This window comes from Polyodon spathula, chromosome 21, assembly GCF_017654505.1.
Source record: "Polyodon spathula isolate WHYD16114869_AA chromosome 21, ASM1765450v1, whole genome shotgun sequence".
NCBI classification, from domain to species: Eukaryota; Metazoa; Chordata; class Actinopteri; order Acipenseriformes; family Polyodontidae; genus Polyodon; species Polyodon spathula.
Window position 1 is genome coordinate 10,933,824 of NC_054554.1, and position 19,177 is coordinate 10,953,000.

The window sequence follows — 19,177 nt, forward strand, 5'->3', positions numbered from 1 at the left end:
ACTTGACCTCCTACCTGAGAATACTTTACAGTAGTGCTGTCCTGTTGTGTTCTAACACACTCTGTTTAGCTAAACGACAGAAGTCTACATGAAGACGCCCACAGTAAACATTCTGTGTGAAGTATAAATTCACAGCAAACCCCTTCAGGGCTAGTGGGATGTAAATAATTAACTTGAAAGATGAGTAAATGGGCAGTGTAGCTATTCTGCTCAGACAAATGCAGAACGCGGTTTGTGGGATGTGAAGTTTGTTCACGTCTGTATCGTGTCTGGGAAGTGGCTTGTTTTGGGATCTCTTCCCAATGCATTTTGGCTGCTGGGTGCTACCGACACCTTTTTCAGCAGTGTGTTCATCATCCTAGTGATAGCATGCTGGCACAAGACCATTGCATCAAGTGTGTTGATATGGGCTGCAGTATATTATCCACTATGACTGTATTGTATCACTTCCATGTTAAATTTAAGGGAGGTAAAATGCATTGAATTAATTCTGAACGAAATTATAGGCTGCTAACAACTTAAATTTCCTACTGCACTGTTCCTGAAATTGCAGTAATATCTGCAGTTACTACTTCATTCTTATGTTTACCCTTACAAAAATATGAAAACTCGGTTTTATTGTAAACTTTATTGAGCACTAACCTAGCCATTGTCAGTTTGTTAATTTTTTTTTTTAAACCAAAAACATATCTTGGATAAAAAGGTAGTACATTTTCTTTGTTTGGGAACGGTTTACAGTGTCAATGTTTGGCTTTGTTTGCTAGTAGTAAAATCTAAATAACTTAATTTATTGCTGTGACTGGGTCTATCATGGATGTACTTGTGTTTTAAACTGAGGGACACTTGTCTGGTGGTGCAAAACTTTTCACTTGCTCTGATTTGACTTTTGTTTTCTTGGTCTCACACCAGCATTGTGTAACAGTAAATCCGTGTGTATTACAAATGTGCCAATGGGCTACTTGTATGATGCATAATAAACCTTAAATTTTTTTTTTTTTTATTGTACAGTTAAGATAAAATAAACGAGTCAAGGAGAGTATGTATTCATACTGCGCATCTCTAAACTTGCCTATTCATTCAAGGTTCACTTGGTGAGCTTTTGGACTTGTATTGTGATAAATGATTAACACATAGTTTTTATTACAATACGATATGCTGCGTCAAGAATGCAAGACTCGCCTGTAATTTAGTCCTTTTATTTAAAGAGATTTGGTACTTTGTGGATAGTAGTCCCCATTCTGAATTTAAGAAACATTTAGTATTGATGCAAGTTGTTGCATTATCAGGACAGGGTGTACCACCACCCTTTTTTCCATCACTTCCCAGAGGACATTCATAAACTGCACCCGTTTCATTCAGATAATGGCTTCAAATAGCAAGGATTGTGTCTGTCACTTGAAACCACCTTTTGGTAAACATAACTATTAACCTTTCTAGAGTTCATAGGGTATTATCGTAAGATGTTTGTCTTTTGAATTTCAGTATGTGTTACACAACTGTAGTGAATGCAGTTTTACTCCCAGGAATTATATGTTCAGTAGAAAACGGAACGTGATTTGTTTTAGTTTTAAATGTAAATATTAGTCTTGAGCTTCTGAGAAGTTATCAGAATACCTTGTTTTGAATTTGAGTTATGTAGAACCCAACCTGTGAAATCGGACTGGACAACGTTTCTAGTGAAATAAAGGAAGAGTTTTATTAGGAAATAAAACTAAGTAAAGGAAATTAAGATGCAACAACTAAACAGTACAGAAAATGAAACCTAAACAGCACCCCACTCCCGCTGGTTGATCAGCGATCCAACACAATCTATTGGGGATTCCCTTAAGGTTACAACTGCATTCCTGATGGCCGTTTTAAAATGAAGGTTAGTCTTAACGGGTATCGTTATTCCAAGCTTGTGTGTGTGTCTGCATGCTTGCTACTGCAGCCACTCCTGACCTATATGTGCAAATATAGAGCTGCATTTGTATTTATTTTTAATTTCAGCTTTCTCTTACAATCAGCTGACCAATGCCTCCTCCTCCTCCTTTTGTTTTGCAGGACACGGAGATCGCTTCAGACTGCAATCATGTAAGTTCTCATCTTGTATTTTCTGCTGTGCTGATCCCACCCAAAGGATTCCATCCTCCCAGGTACTGCTGGGACAAAAAAAATATTGCTTCAGAGGCTAGAATTTGACCATGAATAAAGAAATAGGGGTTTTAAAGGGACAGAAAAGAACCTAAAGATCTTTCACAATGGACATTTTGAAGTATACCTCCATAAATTGGAAAGTATACAGTACAGCACTCAACAGGTCCGTACTAAACAGCTGTGGAATCGCTTCCAAGGATGTTTGTTTGGCTAAAATGGCATCTGTGGTAGTTTTAAAAGGGACAGTCAAAGACTTTTAATAACTATTGTACATTATGACATACTGAATTATGATAAAACCATCTATTTAAAAGGTTTTGTTCAGTAGCTTATACAAAATCTACAGTACTTCAACTACCTTTTTGCCTTTCTCAGACTGCATTCAATGACTGACAATTGTGTTAAGCATGTTTACCTGGGAGACATCTACAAACAGGATTTATTTCATTTCAGATGTGTTTTTATTCATAACTGTGTAGTCCACTCCTGTATGACAACGACAAAACAATGTGCTCATGTTGTCATTCCACATAGTCCAAGCAAGAATGCTTATATAAAGCATAAAGTCAAACTGAATCCAGTCGGAATTTAAGTGAACCTGATCTTTTTAAACGTGGTTTAGTTCAAAACGAAAGAGCCACAAGCTCTGTCTGTTCGTCCCGTCCCCCTCAACAGAGCAATTGTTAAACCATGGTAGTACAATAGTAGTCTTGTATAGCTACTTGCCATTTAAGTAAATCTCATTAAAGTAATGATCATGAAAGCTTTCATTTAGTCTAAAGTTATCACGTTGCACTTTCTTTAATTGTACATCCCCCATTTTAGTACACCACTCTCTCACCTTTTAAGGTCAAACTGATTTTGTTTAAGCTTTCTCTGTGTTCAATTTCACAACATCAATTACATGTTCTGAACTGCATTGTAAACCATTGTTGCGTGCCAGTAAAACAGTCAGGGTTTTGTATAACTTGTTTTGAGCTTGGCTTGGGTGTCGTTGCAAAAACTTTTGTAATGCACTTATTTGTTTCAACACTGGCCAGTCTTGTGTATTCCCCTATAAAATAGCGTCTGTGAATAAATAACACTTGTTGCATATTTGAAAATGTTGGTTGGGACTGAAATATTTAACTCATTTTATTTATCAGATTAATAAGATTGCTTTTGCTCTCCCCGGTTTAAAATGTTACACCATTGTCCTAGTGCCAAAAACCAAATGTGTTATTCTATTTAAGAGTAAACATGTACTCCTGACTGCTTTGTCTTGTAGCTACTCTGGAACTACAAATTAAACCTGACTACAGATCCTAAATTTGAATCTGTTGCTGTAGAAGTCTGCAAGAGTACAATTACAGAGGTAAGGGTGCCTTCTATTTGTGAAGTGTCTGTTACAGCTTCAACAGGCTTCCTAGAAAGTAGACCTTTATTCTAATTCCAACACACAGTTTGTAACGTTCAGATATCTTTTGATATTTATTTAGTTTTGGGTTGAGAAGGTTATTGCATTTTGCAGCAAGGTATGTTGAAGTATCACCTGTGAACTCCCCTGTTTGTCCAGCCATTTAATGGTGAATTCTGTTTGCTCACCCTTTTTATTGACATGTTCTGCCGATTTTATTTTTTATTTTTAAAAGGTGATTGGCTCCCAGTAGCCACTGTAAACCTGAGAAGCATTTTCTGTGCTCATCCAGGCACTTTGCTGCCCGTGTCATTGCTGGGACAGACGTTTTATATCTTGTGTATGGAATCTCCCCACGCCAGTGTTTGGGAAAGGGTTTTTTTTTTATTTGTGGTGACTTTTTTTAAACCCATTGTAATTCTAGTCAATTCTGCCAGAGCGCCCTTAGCTGGAAGGGAAAAGAAACCTAGGTAAATGGGCACATTTTGAGTAGGAAGTGACTGTTCAATGTACGATTTCATCCCTAAAATGAAAATAAAGATGATACTATGTATATACTAACTCGAGTACTATATTTGTTAACTTTTATTAAAAAAAAAAAAAAAAAAAAACTCCATCTCCCTACAGATTAAAGAATGTGCAGATGAAGACAGAGGCAAGGGCTATCTAGTGTCCTGCCTGGTGGATCACCGTGCCAACATCACAGAATACCAGTGCCACCAGTACATCACCAAGATGACTGCCATCATCTTCAGTGACTACAGGCTCATCTGCGGCTTCATGGGCAAGTGCAGGGAGGACGTCAATGCACTCCGCTGTGGCAGCATCTCCACTGGAGAGAAGGTAGGGAGCCGTGTTCCATATACCACAGAGGAAAGTGAGCACTGCCAGGTCAGGTCTTTGTTCCAGCCCTGTTCTAGATTGCTAAATTTGAGTGTGTAAAACTTCCACCCAGGTCCTGAAGTAGTTAATTACATACAATTATACATTACTTATATAAATACTTAGACATTATGTATTTAGCTTACTGGAATGTACTGTCCCTGCTATAGCATCTCATTGATGTATTTGCTCACATGCTTGTAATGTGAGAAGGTCTTATTTAACAGACTAAAAATGTTTACATTTACATAGTTAATGCATATTTGCAATTTTACATTTTAAATGTGTTCTTTTTAATCTTGCAATATATTTGCTTACCAACATGGTGTAGGCATACTGATTTTGCTTTAGTCAACACTCGATATAGTCGTTTTCAAATAACTAGGTTCCATGGCATGGCAATGGGTGACAGCTTGTCGCTAATCATCAGTTTAGCGGTACTATGAATTGGGTATTTAATGCTTTAAATACTTAATCTAGTAGCTTGTGATCTCTATGTGGAAACAAAGGTTCTTCACTGCATTCACTAATGCACTAGTGTTGTATTTTGTGTGTCAGGATTAGAAACTAACAGCATTGTGCTACTAGGCCAAAGGACTAGTGCTTTTTTGAAACTTGCAGGTCATGGTGTAAACTTACTAGTCCTTATGTAAAGTGTCTGTTTTTAATCATCAATACGGAACCTAAAAATAGGCTTACATTTTATTTCCCTAAAAAATAATCACCGTTATAAATTAGATTAAGGCACCTTGGCAAACGCTCCTACAGATCGATCAATCACCTGCACCTCGTTACTGAGCGACTACTGTGCTGAGAAACTGACGCTGACTGACCGCACCAGAGGGGAAAAAAATTCTCAGCCATGTCACCTTGCTGACCACGAAGCTCTGCCTGAAATTGTGGGGGGGGGGAGGGGGGATCGCTGTCTATGCATCTATTTGGGATTAAAACCTGGCTTTCAAACTAACTGTATCGCTCACTAGCACTGTGGTATAAAATATGCTGACTATAAAGTAAACTCCAAGCTACAGACAGCGAGTCCCACACTTCAAACGTGTTAGTTGTAGATAAGAACTCAACTTTTATGAACAGATTGTGTTCTGTTTTAAGCAACATATGTTCATTATGGTAATTGTTTTATTAGTTTTAAAATGTGACCTGTTTTATGACTTTGTTAGTACAACTTTGCTAATGACTTTTTTTTTTTTTTTTGTAAAATGAATTCACACTTACTTCAAAGATGCAACGTGTTTCAGTAAATTCACACGCCCAACAAACTTCAAATCTCATGCAGCGGAAGAACAAACAAACCTCATTCAGTGAGGCTGGCATTGACAGGGTAGATGGAGAGTTTCAGTTCTGTTCCGAGTTTTGTTAGCATTATGCATTATTACTCACCACTGCTTGTTAGAAAATTGACTTTTCTCAATTTTAATGCAAGACTGAGTGTATATGTGTATTTCTTTTAAGTACTCTCCCAGAGGACTACTGAGATGGACACTAGTTCTCATCCAATTTAACTGGCCGCGGGCAAGCGTGTGTTTCTAACCCTGGTGTATGTTCTCCACTAGGACATTCACTCCCAGGGCGAGGTGATCTCCTGTCTGGAGAGGGCTCTGGTTTTGGAGATGGAGGAGCGGGAAAACCGTTATGAGATCAAAGAGGAGTGCAAGAAGGCCATCCTGCGTGTAGCTGAGCTCTCCTCTGACGACTTCCACCTGGACCGATACCTCTACTTCTCCTGCCGCGAGGACCGTGAGCGCTTCTGTGAAAACGTATGTACTCAACACTTGCTTCTCTCTGGGGATTGCATTCCTATAGTTCAGTCTCTTTGTAGAGGACTACACAGATAAATTAGGCAAATTGATGACTTTAACTGTCCACGTGATGAGGGCGTATGCGTTTTTTGTAAACTTGCTGCAGCTGCCACTGCATGTTGTGTTGCCAACTTCATATGTACAATGATACAAAACCCAAATCTAAGGGCACCCTTTTTGAACCAATGTGGCTTTGAGTGAAGACGACCAAATATTTCGCCACTCCCGCCCTTGTCTTTTCACAGAACACTTTGTTGAAACTAATGTGGGTCGATATAATATATATATATATATATATATATATATATATATATATATATATATATATATATATATATATATATATATATATATATATATAATATAATGAGACAATTAATTTCCTCTTAGATGAACTAAAACTACAGAGTTAACAGATTAACTGGGAGAAGCTTGTTGGTCAAGCTTTTAATATTGTACTTTGTACCAGTTGTGCAGTATACAGTTAGGTTGCAGTCCTCAAACCTGGATCTTCTAAAACCAGTCCGCAGTGGTTTCCATCAATGTTTAAAGGGTCGGCTAGTTAATGGCTATGGTTAAGTCTCTTGAAAAAAGGACCAAACAAGGAAATCATGTTGTAAAATATGCTTAATTGCGGTGAAAGTTGTGAGCAGTTGAATTGTTTCCTGCTATTTATATCATTGAGAGATTAAGTAACTGTAGGAAGGGGATCTTGCTATGTGATACAAATGATGGTAACCATGACGTTCACCCCTGACCTGATATGGCTGCCATAGTCATGTGACCTTTTAAAAAATAAATAAAACCTATTTATTTCTCTAATATCTTGTTTTTTTATTTACCGACTTCCTGATACACAGCTATATTAAGATTATAAAGTTGTCCAGTGGAAATTAAGTTTTACTTTCACACTGGTGTTTTAACTCTGCCCAATTCTATAGATTTATTTATTTTTTTTAAACTAACATCCATTTTCTTCATGTTAACAAACCATTTGTTTTAGATTAATTTTCAGGATTTGTTGACCTTGCAGGGTGTGGAAGATTTCAGTTATTTAGACCTCAAAACACATTGGTGTAATAAACAGCTGCTTTGAACCTTTGTTTAACAAATTCAGTTATTCTTAAAGTGGAATATCAACAGATGACCAGGTAGAAATCCTCAAGTCTAGCTTTCTTGAATGTGGTTTACTTTTTTTTTCTCTTTCAGACGCAGGCTGGCGAGGGCAGAGTCTACAAATGTCTCTTCAACCACAAGTTTGAGGAATCCATGTCCGAGAAGGTGAGTGAATGGGGTTATACCAGTACTGCAAGGAAAGGGTGTTCCACTAGTGGGGTCGGGTGGAGGGCACTGGTTTGCAATGCTCATAACCACAGTATCACCTTAATTTTGGTTAAATAAAGAACCTTGCTTATGAAACGAAACTGGGATGAAAGACTTGTTGCTTTTTTGTAAATATGGTTGATAAAGCCTCATGGATTGTAGCTAATAAATCCCATACATTCTGCCTGTTCCTTATAGGTCTCAAATGTGCAGTTTTGAAAGAAACATAACATGTACATTTTTAAAAAATGTCTGGTTCTACACCAGGTTAAAGAACTCTGTCTGCAAACCTTGCTTTCAAATAGTGTTGCTCTTCCTTGGTAATTCTACTTGCGGGATTAAATCAGTCCACCCTTTTTAATGGTTTCTTTCTTGCTGTTAACCAGCTGCTTCCCCTATGACTAACACGTTTTCATCCAGGCACATGATTTGATTCAAAAGACAGTGCTTGGGTGAAATTACCTAGGAAGAGCAGACTTGAACGGATCTACTGTGAGTGAGGCATTGAAACAATTTTATTCTTAACCTAATGTAGTACAAGGAATGGCAATGTGGGGAAGCTGTATACCCTGAAGCACTTAAGTTTTCTAAATCCTTGCTTTCATTCCTGTGAAGTTTTCAAATGTCTGCCCCTCTTTTTTCGTGTGCTATTTTAAGAATTTTTATATTCCCGATTACTGTATCTAGTTTGCATTTCCACTTTTGTAAACGAACAGCCCATCCTTTTCAGTGTTACTTTCAATCCTGTACATGGTGGCCGCTGGAATGATTGGCAGGGAATCGCAGCTTATTTTATTCAGTCTGCGTTTGCATTTAAATCAGTCTGGGTCTCCTTCAATAAACGCTCCAGTTTGAAGAAGCTGACTCTTGTCTAAGAATGAAATGAACGATTAATCCTGTTGTGTTCTGAGCTGAATTGAACAGTGCCACCATTTTACTTCAACAGAAGGAAATTGCCTAAAAAAAGTGAGTCTGAGTTGTATCAAATATGTAACCTTAATGTTAGGACTGTTAAGCTTCTAAACAAATTTATACTGTCTGGTTCCATCTTTAAAACATTTGCTATTTTCTTGAATAGGTTCATATGCTAAATATCCTCAATATATTTGCTGTATTAATGGACGACTAAGGCAATAAATGATAGGGCAAGTAAGTTAACACCAATTGTAGGTTACTTTTATTTATCATTCAAGAATTGTTTTGTGTAGTACAATCTCTGAAGTAGAGTAATGTATCACCACACCCTGATGTACAGTACAATATCACGATTTATTGATACACAGGGACCACCAACACCTCTGTAGGGTTGTAACAAGTCACTGTATTGATAAATTGTGATACTTTGTATTGTAAGTAAGGTGGTATTGTGATACATTACTGGGTACTTCAGAGATTGTAGTCCAAAAAACAATTTTTAAATGATAGAGAAATAATTTCAGAATTGGTATGAACACATACACTCTATTCAATAAAATAATCCATAACTCGTTTTAACTGATGGTGATTACACATCATACAAGATAGCCCTTCAGGACCATCCCATTGTGAAACTTACTGTATCATGATAGTAGTGCATCGTTGCACACAGTGGATGTTCAAATTGATTTAGAAACATTTTTCCACATCAGCAGTTCAAAGCTGTTTGTGAATGCTGCACATAACTATGAAGAGTGACATTGTGGCTCTAAGGGAGCATAATATTGGTTTTCTTCTTCTATGCCTCTCCTAGCTATATTTGGGGGGGCGCGAGCTAGATGTATGGTGGAAACTGTAGTTAGAAATTAGAAAAAAAATGTGCTGACGTTGCTTGCGGTTGTTCGTTGCAGTGTCGGGAGGCACTAACGACGCGTCAGAAGCTGATTGCTCAGGATTACAAAGTCAGCTACTCTCTGGCCAAAGCCTGCAAGGTGGACCTGCGGAAATACCGGTGCAACGTGGACAACCTCCCCCGTGCCCGTGAAGCCCGCCTTTCCTACCTGCTGCTGTGTCTGGAGTCTGCTGTGCACAGAGGTGGGGCTGTGTGTGGAGTCTGCTGTGCACAGAGGTGGGGCTGTGTGTGGAGTCTGCTGTGCACAGAGGTGGGGCTGTGTGTGGAGTCTGCTGTGCACAGAGGTGGGGCTGTGTGTGGAGTCTGCTGTGCACAGAGGTGGGGCTGTGTGTGGGATGTTGCTGTGAATTAAGCCCAGTATTCTTGTTGAGGTATTTCCTTAAAGCGGTAATAAGCAAGGGTTTTCAACTATCTCTTGCTATACTTATACATTTTGTATACCACATTTTAGTTTTTACACCTGCATTTATCCAACTTTGAAACTTGATAAGGATTTTCTTTAGCACAAGTTATTGAGAGTGTGAGTCTGGAGATTTAAGGAGTTTCAGATTTTTTATAGATGCAGAATATATGAAGTGTGGTACACAGGAAGAGTACAAAAAAAATACTTTCTTGTACAGTCCAAACGGTGGGTGAGAACTGACCTGATATTGCTTTTAAAATATTGCCTAGGTTTTATTGGTTGCAGCATAAATTGCCCATCAAAGCAGTGTAATCTGGGTCTCCAAGTGGCTAACCTGGTAAAAGCATGGTGTGCTGGGTGAGTCATGCAGTCAGGGGAGCACAGGTTCATGTCCTTGCTGTGCAAAGTCCCCAGAGGGAGTGTTGCATTAGCTCTACCTATCCCATGGGATAGTGCCTGGTAAGCTTAAAAGGACACCTGCAGGGGCTGGCTTTTGTCCTTCAGAGTTCTGTATCTTGATGACCTCCGTTAAGTTTCCTCGGTGCAAGAAGTTGGCTTGGTTGTGGGATCGGAGGACATTCACTGACAATCTGTTCTTCTGAGCTGTTGTAGGGAATTGCTGTGGTGAGGGAATGATGTTCCAAATTGGGGAGAATATCGGTGGAAGAGTAATTGGGCATTTTACATTTTTAAAAAAATTAAAGCAATGCAATATATTTAAGAGTAATGTGTAATGAGCGTGCCTGATGTGTGCAGGCCGGGTGGTGAGTGGGGAGTGCCAGGGGGAGATGCTGGATTACAGGCGGATGCTGATGGAGGATTTCTCGCTGAGCCCCGAGATCGTGCTGAACTGCCGCGGGGAGATTGATCACCACTGCTCCGGACTTCACCGCAAGGGACGCACCCTGCACTGCCTCATGAGACTGGGGCGTGGAGAGAAGAACAGCCTGGGGGCCACCTGCCAGCAAGCGGTAAGGACTAGGAGTCCAGAGCAACCTTTGCATTATACAGATCTATAGATAGTAGGCAGATGTGACAATTAGTGCTGATGGCAATATTTTTAGATTGACAGCCGTAGTGCAGGTAGTTTTTGAGGGAGCTGTTGAGTCTGTAATCTGACAGGTAGTGAAGGTGCTTGTGTTCTGTTTCAGCTCCAGACTCTGATTCAGGAGACGGACCCTGGTTCTGATTACAGGATTGACAGGGCGCTGAACGAGGCCTGCGAGTCTGTCATGCAGACTGCCTGCAAGCACATCCGCACTGGGGACCCCATGTGAGTAGTGCTCCCTCCCTTGTCTCTACCTCTCCATGTGATTCTTGGAGTAGAAGCAGACAGCTGAGACCAGAGTCTTGTGAATTAAGGGTTAGAAAGTTGTTTGAGGATGAGCAAAGTGAGTTAAAGTTTATCTTGGCTATTGCCATCATTCTCACATTCTCCTGTATGAAACATACACACGTTATGGTAAAGGTGAATATTTGTTTGTTTTTTTCTGTGTTTTTCAATGGTGTGAACATACTTTGTTTTGAGTTACTGTTATAAATTTTAGAATGTTTCCCAGAAGGAACTTGCATATTTAATGTCAGCCTTCCTTTCTTTGTGACCAGTTGTACTGTAAAGAACATTTTTTTTCAATTCAATGAATTGGCATGAAAAAATGCTATTTAAAAATATAATCCAATTTTTTGGTAAATTCATTCTAGAGATACTAACTTTTTTTTTTTTTGGGGGGGGGGATTGGCTTCAAATAGTGTTGTTGTGAAAGACTTTGTTCTAATTCCCTGTTTCTCCCTCTCCTGCCCAGGATCCTGTCATGCCTGATGGAGCACCTATACACAGAGAAGATGGTAGAGGACTGTGAACATCGCCTGCTTGAGCTGCAGTACTTCATCTCTAGAGATTGGAAGTTAGTACAAGCCCCTTCCTTGACCAGATATCCAGTGTGTGTCCTGTACTGGGCTACTTAATTTGTTCTTGTAATAATTCTGCCTCCTGCTCTGTTGATCTGAACACACTATGCAGTATACAATTTCCATATATTTAGGGTGGTGGGTTCTCATTAAATTTTTTAAATCTGTATACCTTTTAAGTAAAACACATTAACTGTTTTGGAATAGATTTGTTTTGAAAATTGTGTGTGGATTTACAATGTTCAGCGTTCATCTGGAAAGGTTTTGAATACATGTTCGATTTAAAAATGAGCGTTTCTCAACACAAGTACAAGTGTATAAACGCTAAGGTTAGCACATTAAGTTATTAAACCAATAAGCAAAATTCTAAATGATTGGCTGCAAGAAGCTGCCATTTGAAGTTGCAATGTTTTATGCATTGTAAGTGTAGCCATATGAAGGCTCACTGCTTGATGCACAAGGTGCATGCACCTCCCTCTCCTGTCCTAGGCTGGACCCCATCCTGTACCGCAAGTGCCAGGGTGATGCTGTCCGTCTGTGTCACACTCATGGCTGGAACGAGACAAGTGAGATCATGCCACCAGGGGCCGTGTTCTCCTGCCTGTACCGCCATGCCTACCGCACTGAGGAGCAGGGCCGCAGGGTAAGAGAAACGGGGGGCAATGGGTTACTCCACTGTGCTGCTCTGTGGGGGGGATGGGATACTAGGTGGTTTCCGTTGTGGCATTTGAGCTCATTCCATTGCTGTTGCCATGGTATGATTTTTGGCTTGCATTCTGAGTCCCTTTGTTACTACTGGCCAGTCCTCTATTCCCTCTTATTTGCCGTGATCAGTTGAGCCTTTATTCAGTTCTGCTCTGCAATTTTGACTTTCATCACAAATCCGACCCAGGCTTCTTTTGAAATAGCCAGAGTTGGACAGCTATACAGTCACTCTGGCTATGAAAGCACTGATTGATTGAACTTTGCAAACTGCTTGTTGATACTGAGCAATATGTTAAGTCTGCAAGGAGAACGTGTACATTAGTGTTAGTAAATTATCTTCTATGCCCACCATTGCTTCCTTTATCCCAGCTGTCTCGGGACTGCAAGGCTGAGGTGCAGAGGATCCTGCACCAGCGTGCTCTGGATGTGAAGCTGGACCCCATGCTGCAGGAGCGCTGTATGACTGACCTGGGCAAGTGGTGTAGCGAGAAGACAGAGTCAGGCCAGGTAAATCTGGCTGATGTAAAACCTGACAATGAAGGATATGGGTAGGGTGGAAATGGACCTGCAGTGTACAGGAAACTTGGTGTGTTTTGCTGTTTTACTGCAGATCCAATACAATTCCAACAGACTATACATACAGTGGCTTGCGAAAGAATTCACCCCCCCCTTGGCATTTTTCCTATTTTGTTGCCTTACAACCTGGAATTAAAATGGATTTTTATTTGGATTTCATGTAGTGGACATACACAAAATAGTCCAAATTTGTGAAGTGAAATGAAAAAAATAACTTGTTTAAAATTCTAAAAAATAAATAACGGAAAAGTGGCGCGTGCATATGTATTCGCCTCCTTTGCTATTAAGCCTCTAAATAAGATCTGGTGCAACCAGTTACCTTCAGAAGTCACATAATTAAAGTCCACCTGTGTGCAATCTAAGTGTCACATGATCTCTGTATATATATATATACACCTGTTCTGAAAGGCCCCAGAGTCTGCAACACCACTAAGCAAGGGGCACCATGAAAACCAAGGAGCTCTCCAAACAGGTCAGGGACAAAGTTGTGGAGAAGTTCAGATCAGGGTTGGGTTATAAAAAAATATCTGATACTTTGAACATCCCACGGAGCACCATTAAAGCCATTATTAAAAAATGGAAAGAATATGGCACCACAACAAACCTGGCAAGAGAGGGCCGCCCACCAAAACTCACGGACCAGGCAAGGAGGGCATTAATCAGAGAGGCAACAAAGAGACCAAAGATAACCCTGAAGGAGCTGCAAAGCTCCACAGCAGAGATTGGAGTATCTGTCCATAGGACCACTTTAAGCCATACACTCCACAGAGCTGGGCTTTACGGAAGAGTGGCCAGAAAAAAGCCATTGCTTAAAGAAAAAAATAAGCAAACACGTTTGGTGTTCGCCAAAAGGCATGTGGGAGACTCCCCAAACATATGGAAGAAGGTACTCTGGTCTGATGAGACTAAAATGGAGCTTTTTGGCCATCAAGGAAAACGCTATGTCTGGTGCAAACCCAACACCCGAGAACACCATCCCCACAGTGAAGCATGGTGGTGGCAGCATCATGCTGTGGGGATGTTTTTCATCGGCAGGGACTGGGAAACAGGTCAGAAGAAATGATGGATGGCGCTAAATACAGGGAAATTCTTGAGGGAAACCTGTTTCGGTCTTCCAGAGATTTGAGACTGGGACGGAGGTTCACCTTCCAGCAAGACAATGACCCTAAGCATACTGCTAAAGCAACACTCGAGTGGTTTAAGGGGAAATATTTAAATGTCTTGGAATGGCCTAGTCAAACCCAGACCTCAATCCAATTGAGAATCTGTGGTATGACTTAAAGATTGCTGTACACCAGCTGAACCCATCCAACTTGAAGGAGCTATAGCAGTTTTGCCTTGAAGAATGGGCAAAAATCCCAGTGGCTAGATGTGCCAAGCTTATAGATACATACCCCAAGAGACTTGCAGCTGTAATTGCTGCAAAAGGTGGCTCTACAAAGTATTGACTTTGGGGGGGGTGAATACTTATGCACGCTCAAGTTTTCTGTTTTTTTGTCTTGTTTGAAGATGCAAAATTATTTTTTATTGTGAAACAAAGTGGTAGGCATGTTGTGTAAATCAAATGATACAAACCCCCAAAAAATCCATTTCAATTCCAGGTTGTAAGGCAACAAAATAGGAAATGCCAAGGGGGTTGAATACTTTCGCAAGCAGTTGTACAATTGGTGTGTAAATGTATTAGGATGTGTATTTTTAAATCTAAGCCCTTGCTGTTTTATTTCTGTGTAGGAGCTGGAGTGTCTGCAGGATCACCTGGAGGATCTGATCAGTGACTGCAGAGACATCGTGGGCAACCTCACGGAGCTGGAGTCTGAGGTGAGTCTAAAGATACTTCTGACTTTCTCATTGCTACCCAGCTGCAGCGTTACTTGTTTTAAGAAGAAAATTCGTCTTATATTTAGACACTTAATTGTACAATTTGATTTACACAATTGAAGTATACTGGATGCAGTACAAAAGGTTGAGACTATCTCAAAGCCAGTAAAAAAAAAAAAAAAAAAAAAAAAAAAAGCAATTTGATTGGTTCCTGTAGCACTGCAGTAAAATGCATTATGCTTCTAGTTTTCATAATTGTGTGTAGTGTGCAGTGCTCCAATACTCCTCTGCTCCCTGCAGGACATTCAGATTGAAGCTCTGTTGATGAGAGCCTGTGAGCCAGTGATCCAGGCCTACTGTCATGTGAGTTCACTATTCTGTTTGATAATTCCCACGTGTTTCGTCATACTGTACTACTGTTCTGACTTCTGGTAAACTTTTTTACAACCATTTTTTACTTTCTTTTGATTTTTACATGAAAGCTCATTGTTTTATAGTTTATTAATTGTCAATCTAAAAGTCTAGGTGATGCAACACTTTTGGCCATAGCTGTACAATCGGGTGCTGTGTCAAAGAACAGTGCAAATTGACAGATACATTTGAAAGCCCTCATCCTCTCCCTCCTTGTCCCTCAGGAGGTGGCTGATAACCAGATTGACACAGGAGACCTGATGGAGTGCCTGATCCAGAGCAAGCACCAGAAGGAAATGAATGAGAAGTGCATGGTCGGGGTCACCCACTTTCAGCTGGTAAGAGTTCCATCACATGAGAGGACAGCAAACTGGTAACGCGAGCATCCGTCATTGGTTCAGGTTCTTCACCTGCTAGAGACTGGAGGTCTGATGGTCTCTGCTGGTACCTGAAAAATTCGTAGCCATGTACACACCAATACCTCCTTGTGCTATTACTGTACACTGCATATCCACATACAAGTGATACACCAAGCTCCAATCTGTTCCTCTAGTCAGAAGGTGGTGACCTGTTTTATCATAGTTAATCATTCAGGTCATACAGAGTAACATTTTATGGCACTGTAGTGTTTTGGTGGTAGTGCATGTATTATAGATATCTGTTTCAACACTACCAGTTGTGTAGTCTGAAAAATATTGGAACAAACCATTTTTTTTTCCCTTATGGCCACATATTAATACAATAACTATTTTAAAATGTTTTTATAGCATTTAAAGTACCAGTGTTACTTGTGTTGTCGTCCAACAATTAGTTCTCCACCTGTGAGATGCATGGTGCTGAGAAATCCACCAAGTGGTCCCCAAGTCACATGTCCCTTTTATAGTATGCTATCAGACATCGATGTCTCTGTAGACGCTTGTTCCTAACTTATGTATATTGCATTAATAGTTGCTTTACCTGACATTTTGTTACATCTGCATAATCCCGGAGGATCTGAGTGTAACGCGGCTCTATCCTCTCCTCTGTTTCTCTGCAGGTCCAGATGAAGGATTTCCGGTTCTCCTACAAGTTCAAGATGGCTTGTAAGGAAGATGTATTGAAGCTCTGTCCCAACATTAAAAAGAAGTATGTTTGGGGATTGGGTTCTGCTGTGCAATTGAAATTTAATTTAATGAAGTGTGTAATACACAGTATTGTCACCTCAGCTTTTACAGAGTGAAAATGTGTGAGTGAAAGTTTGACTGCAGGGGGGAGTAGTAAAGATAGATAGTAAAGTTTAGGAAATGATTTGCCTCTTGAGGAATGCACATCTTAATTGAGGGTCTCTGTTTAAACTGCAGTGTCCTTGGTGCTGGTGTTTGAGCAGCCCCAGACTGGTATTATGTGTTTAGTGACTGTCCTGCTCCTCCCTGGCAGGGTTGACGTTGTGATCTGTCTAAGCACCACAGTGAGGAACGACACTCTGCAGGACATCAAGGATCAGCGTGTCTCTGTCAAGTGCCGCAAGCAGCTGAGAGTTGAGGAGCTGGAGATGGTGAGTGACTCTCTCACGTAGACTCCACAGCCAGACTGCTGATCAATACACAGAACTACAGGACGATTTAGAAAGCAGGCCAGCCTGTAATAGTGGCATGGCCTTAAGGGGTGCCACCAACATTTCATGAAGTCCTTGTTCTGTTTAAATGTAATATGCAACATGATGTAAATGCTTATCCAAGAGCTGCTTCTAACTGCAGCTTGAGCCATCATTTCTAGTGACTTGTTCATAGGATGCATGCTGTGTCCAAGTTGATCTTTTTAAGCTTGCATTTAAAACTGCAATGGGTGCCTTTTTAAAGTAGTCCCTATCAGCTTGATAATATGCTCTCCTTATAAATGCATGTCTAAACATTTAAAAATCCAATAATGCACTTAAAAATGAAACTTCTTAGTCATTATGCATGGTATGTTTGAAATGAACATTCTGTTGAAATGCATTTTATTGTAAAAATGTATCCAGTGGCACTTCAAAAAAATACAGGATCTGACATAAACATTCCAATTCTTACAAACCTGGTCTCTCGCTATAGATACAAGTGCTCTGCCTGAAATATATAATTTTTCTAAATACAGTAAGCTTTTAAACACCCATTCTCTATTTGATTTAATACTCTCTCATTCTATTTTTAAACATTTAGCGCATGCTCTGTTAGATTACATGATGCTGGTATGGCACATAGAACAGGTATGGGAGTCAAGTCTAGTGATTCCCCCCCCCCCCCCCCCCCCCCCCCCCCTATTTTAACCACAATCCTAATCTCTTTCTCAGTCTGAAGATATCCGTCTGGAACCAGAGCTGTATGACTCCTGCAAGCAGGACATCGGGAAGTACTGCCCGAATGTACCTTACGGGAACGCCCAGGTATATACAGACTGGCAAACGACTCTGAATAGCGTAGATTTCCCAATTGTTAAATGTTAGTTATAAATCGTCCATAACAAACCAGTTAAGATTTGCTAAAGTTAGTTCATTTTATCATGGGTATAGATGTCACCCTCTGCATAGAACATATGGCACAATTCCAACATGAAACTAAGCTGCACCACTTTTTTTATGTTTAACAGTTCCTGAAAAACACTGTTTATTTTATTATAATTTTTAATGTATCAATGTAGGGTGTCCATTATTATGAAACATCATTTTGCATAGTTTGAGCAGCTCAAACTGCACAAAATTACATTTCTTAGACAATGACACAATGTATTAACTTACAGAATTGTCCTAAACCATTGTCAAAAATGTGCATGTCAAATAAAGATTTATAACTTGTACACATTTTCATTGTTAAATATCTAGTCCAAAATATTTTTGTTCAGTTTCTTTCATAAGTTGAATGAGTAGATGAAAGTAACACCCCAAATTCACAGAGTGCTCTCTCCCCATGTCTCTCACCCCAGGTGATTGAGTGTCTGAAGGAGAATAAGAAGCAGCTGACCCAGCGCTGTCACCAGAGAGTCTTCAAGCTGCAGGAGACTGAGATGGTGGACCCTGAGCTGGACTACACCCTCATGAGAGTGTGCAAGCAGATGATCAAGGTAAGTGGGGTCGGGGGTCGGGGGGGGGGTCGCACAGTATTTAGGAAAACCGGAACATAACCCAATGAAGAATTCAGCTACTTCATTAGCCTGTCCAAATTAGATGTCCTTTTAACCCTTCCAGTCCTGAATTTTGTTGAGCTGAACAATGCAAAATGAAGTTCTACAATTCAAAAAGGAACTGCTTTTGAATATACATATTTTGGTAAATGGGACTTTTAAATCCTGTCTGCACTTAACTGTGAACAGCGCCAGGATGAGAAAGTGTTAGAGCTTTATGGAAATGTGTAAATGCAGTGGAGTGTCTTGTTTGAGCAGAGTATTTTGGGGAGGGGGGTGGAACATTTGATGGTACTGGTGTGTGTTGCAGCGGTTCTGTGGCGATGCCGACACGAAGAACATGCTCCAGTGTTTGAAACAGAACAAGAACAGCGAGCTCATGGACCCCAAATGCAAACAGATGATCACCAAGCGGCAGATCACCCAAAACACAGGTGACATGAACACACAGTGATTCAATCATTGGAGAAGCAGAATTATGAGAGTTTCATGGAGCCATACCAAAAATATTACACCTAGGAAGAGGTGGGAGGGTGCAGTAGCTTACTAAATATTGGTTGCAATGAAGGGTATGTTTCGAACCTTTTGAGGGTACTGATTTGCATAATATACAGGTGATGTCACCAAGCTACTTGTCAAATGTATTGCTTCATGTATTTTTAAATACGTTGTATAGAACAGTAGCCATGGTTTTAGAATTAATACACCCTTATGTACACGTAAATGATGCTAATTGCGATATATACAGTAAGCTTGCGTTGCAGGAGCACCTTATTGCAGCCAACTAAAAGAACTGCAGCAGACTTAGGCAAAACAAAGCTTTAACAGTCACCGTTCCA

General features: G+C 40.1%; 1 protein-coding gene across 1 annotated transcript in view; it reads left to right on the top strand.

The window, feature by feature from the left end:
• The window catches only part of LOC121296462 (Golgi apparatus protein 1-like), a 37,178-nt gene that overhangs the window by 14,951 nt on the left and 3,050 nt on the right, over positions 1 to 19,177 (top strand). Inside the window, exons 2-20 of the mRNA XM_041222068.1 lie at positions 2,044 to 2,073; positions 3,404 to 3,490; positions 4,160 to 4,375; positions 5,986 to 6,189; positions 7,441 to 7,512; positions 9,381 to 9,564; positions 10,542 to 10,756; positions 10,937 to 11,058; positions 11,588 to 11,689; positions 12,183 to 12,336; positions 12,768 to 12,905; positions 14,706 to 14,792; positions 15,093 to 15,155; positions 15,428 to 15,541; positions 16,240 to 16,328; positions 16,620 to 16,737; positions 17,512 to 17,604; positions 18,141 to 18,278; positions 18,649 to 18,772. Coding sequence (XP_041078002.1) covers positions 2,044 to 2,073; positions 3,404 to 3,490; positions 4,160 to 4,375; positions 5,986 to 6,189; positions 7,441 to 7,512; positions 9,381 to 9,564; positions 10,542 to 10,756; positions 10,937 to 11,058; positions 11,588 to 11,689; positions 12,183 to 12,336; positions 12,768 to 12,905; positions 14,706 to 14,792; positions 15,093 to 15,155; positions 15,428 to 15,541; positions 16,240 to 16,328; positions 16,620 to 16,737; positions 17,512 to 17,604; positions 18,141 to 18,278; positions 18,649 to 18,772 — 2,350 coding nt within the window. The remainder of the gene's footprint in view (positions 1 to 2,043; positions 2,074 to 3,403; positions 3,491 to 4,159; positions 4,376 to 5,985; positions 6,190 to 7,440; positions 7,513 to 9,380; positions 9,565 to 10,541; positions 10,757 to 10,936; positions 11,059 to 11,587; positions 11,690 to 12,182; positions 12,337 to 12,767; positions 12,906 to 14,705; positions 14,793 to 15,092; positions 15,156 to 15,427; positions 15,542 to 16,239; positions 16,329 to 16,619; positions 16,738 to 17,511; positions 17,605 to 18,140; positions 18,279 to 18,648; positions 18,773 to 19,177) is intronic.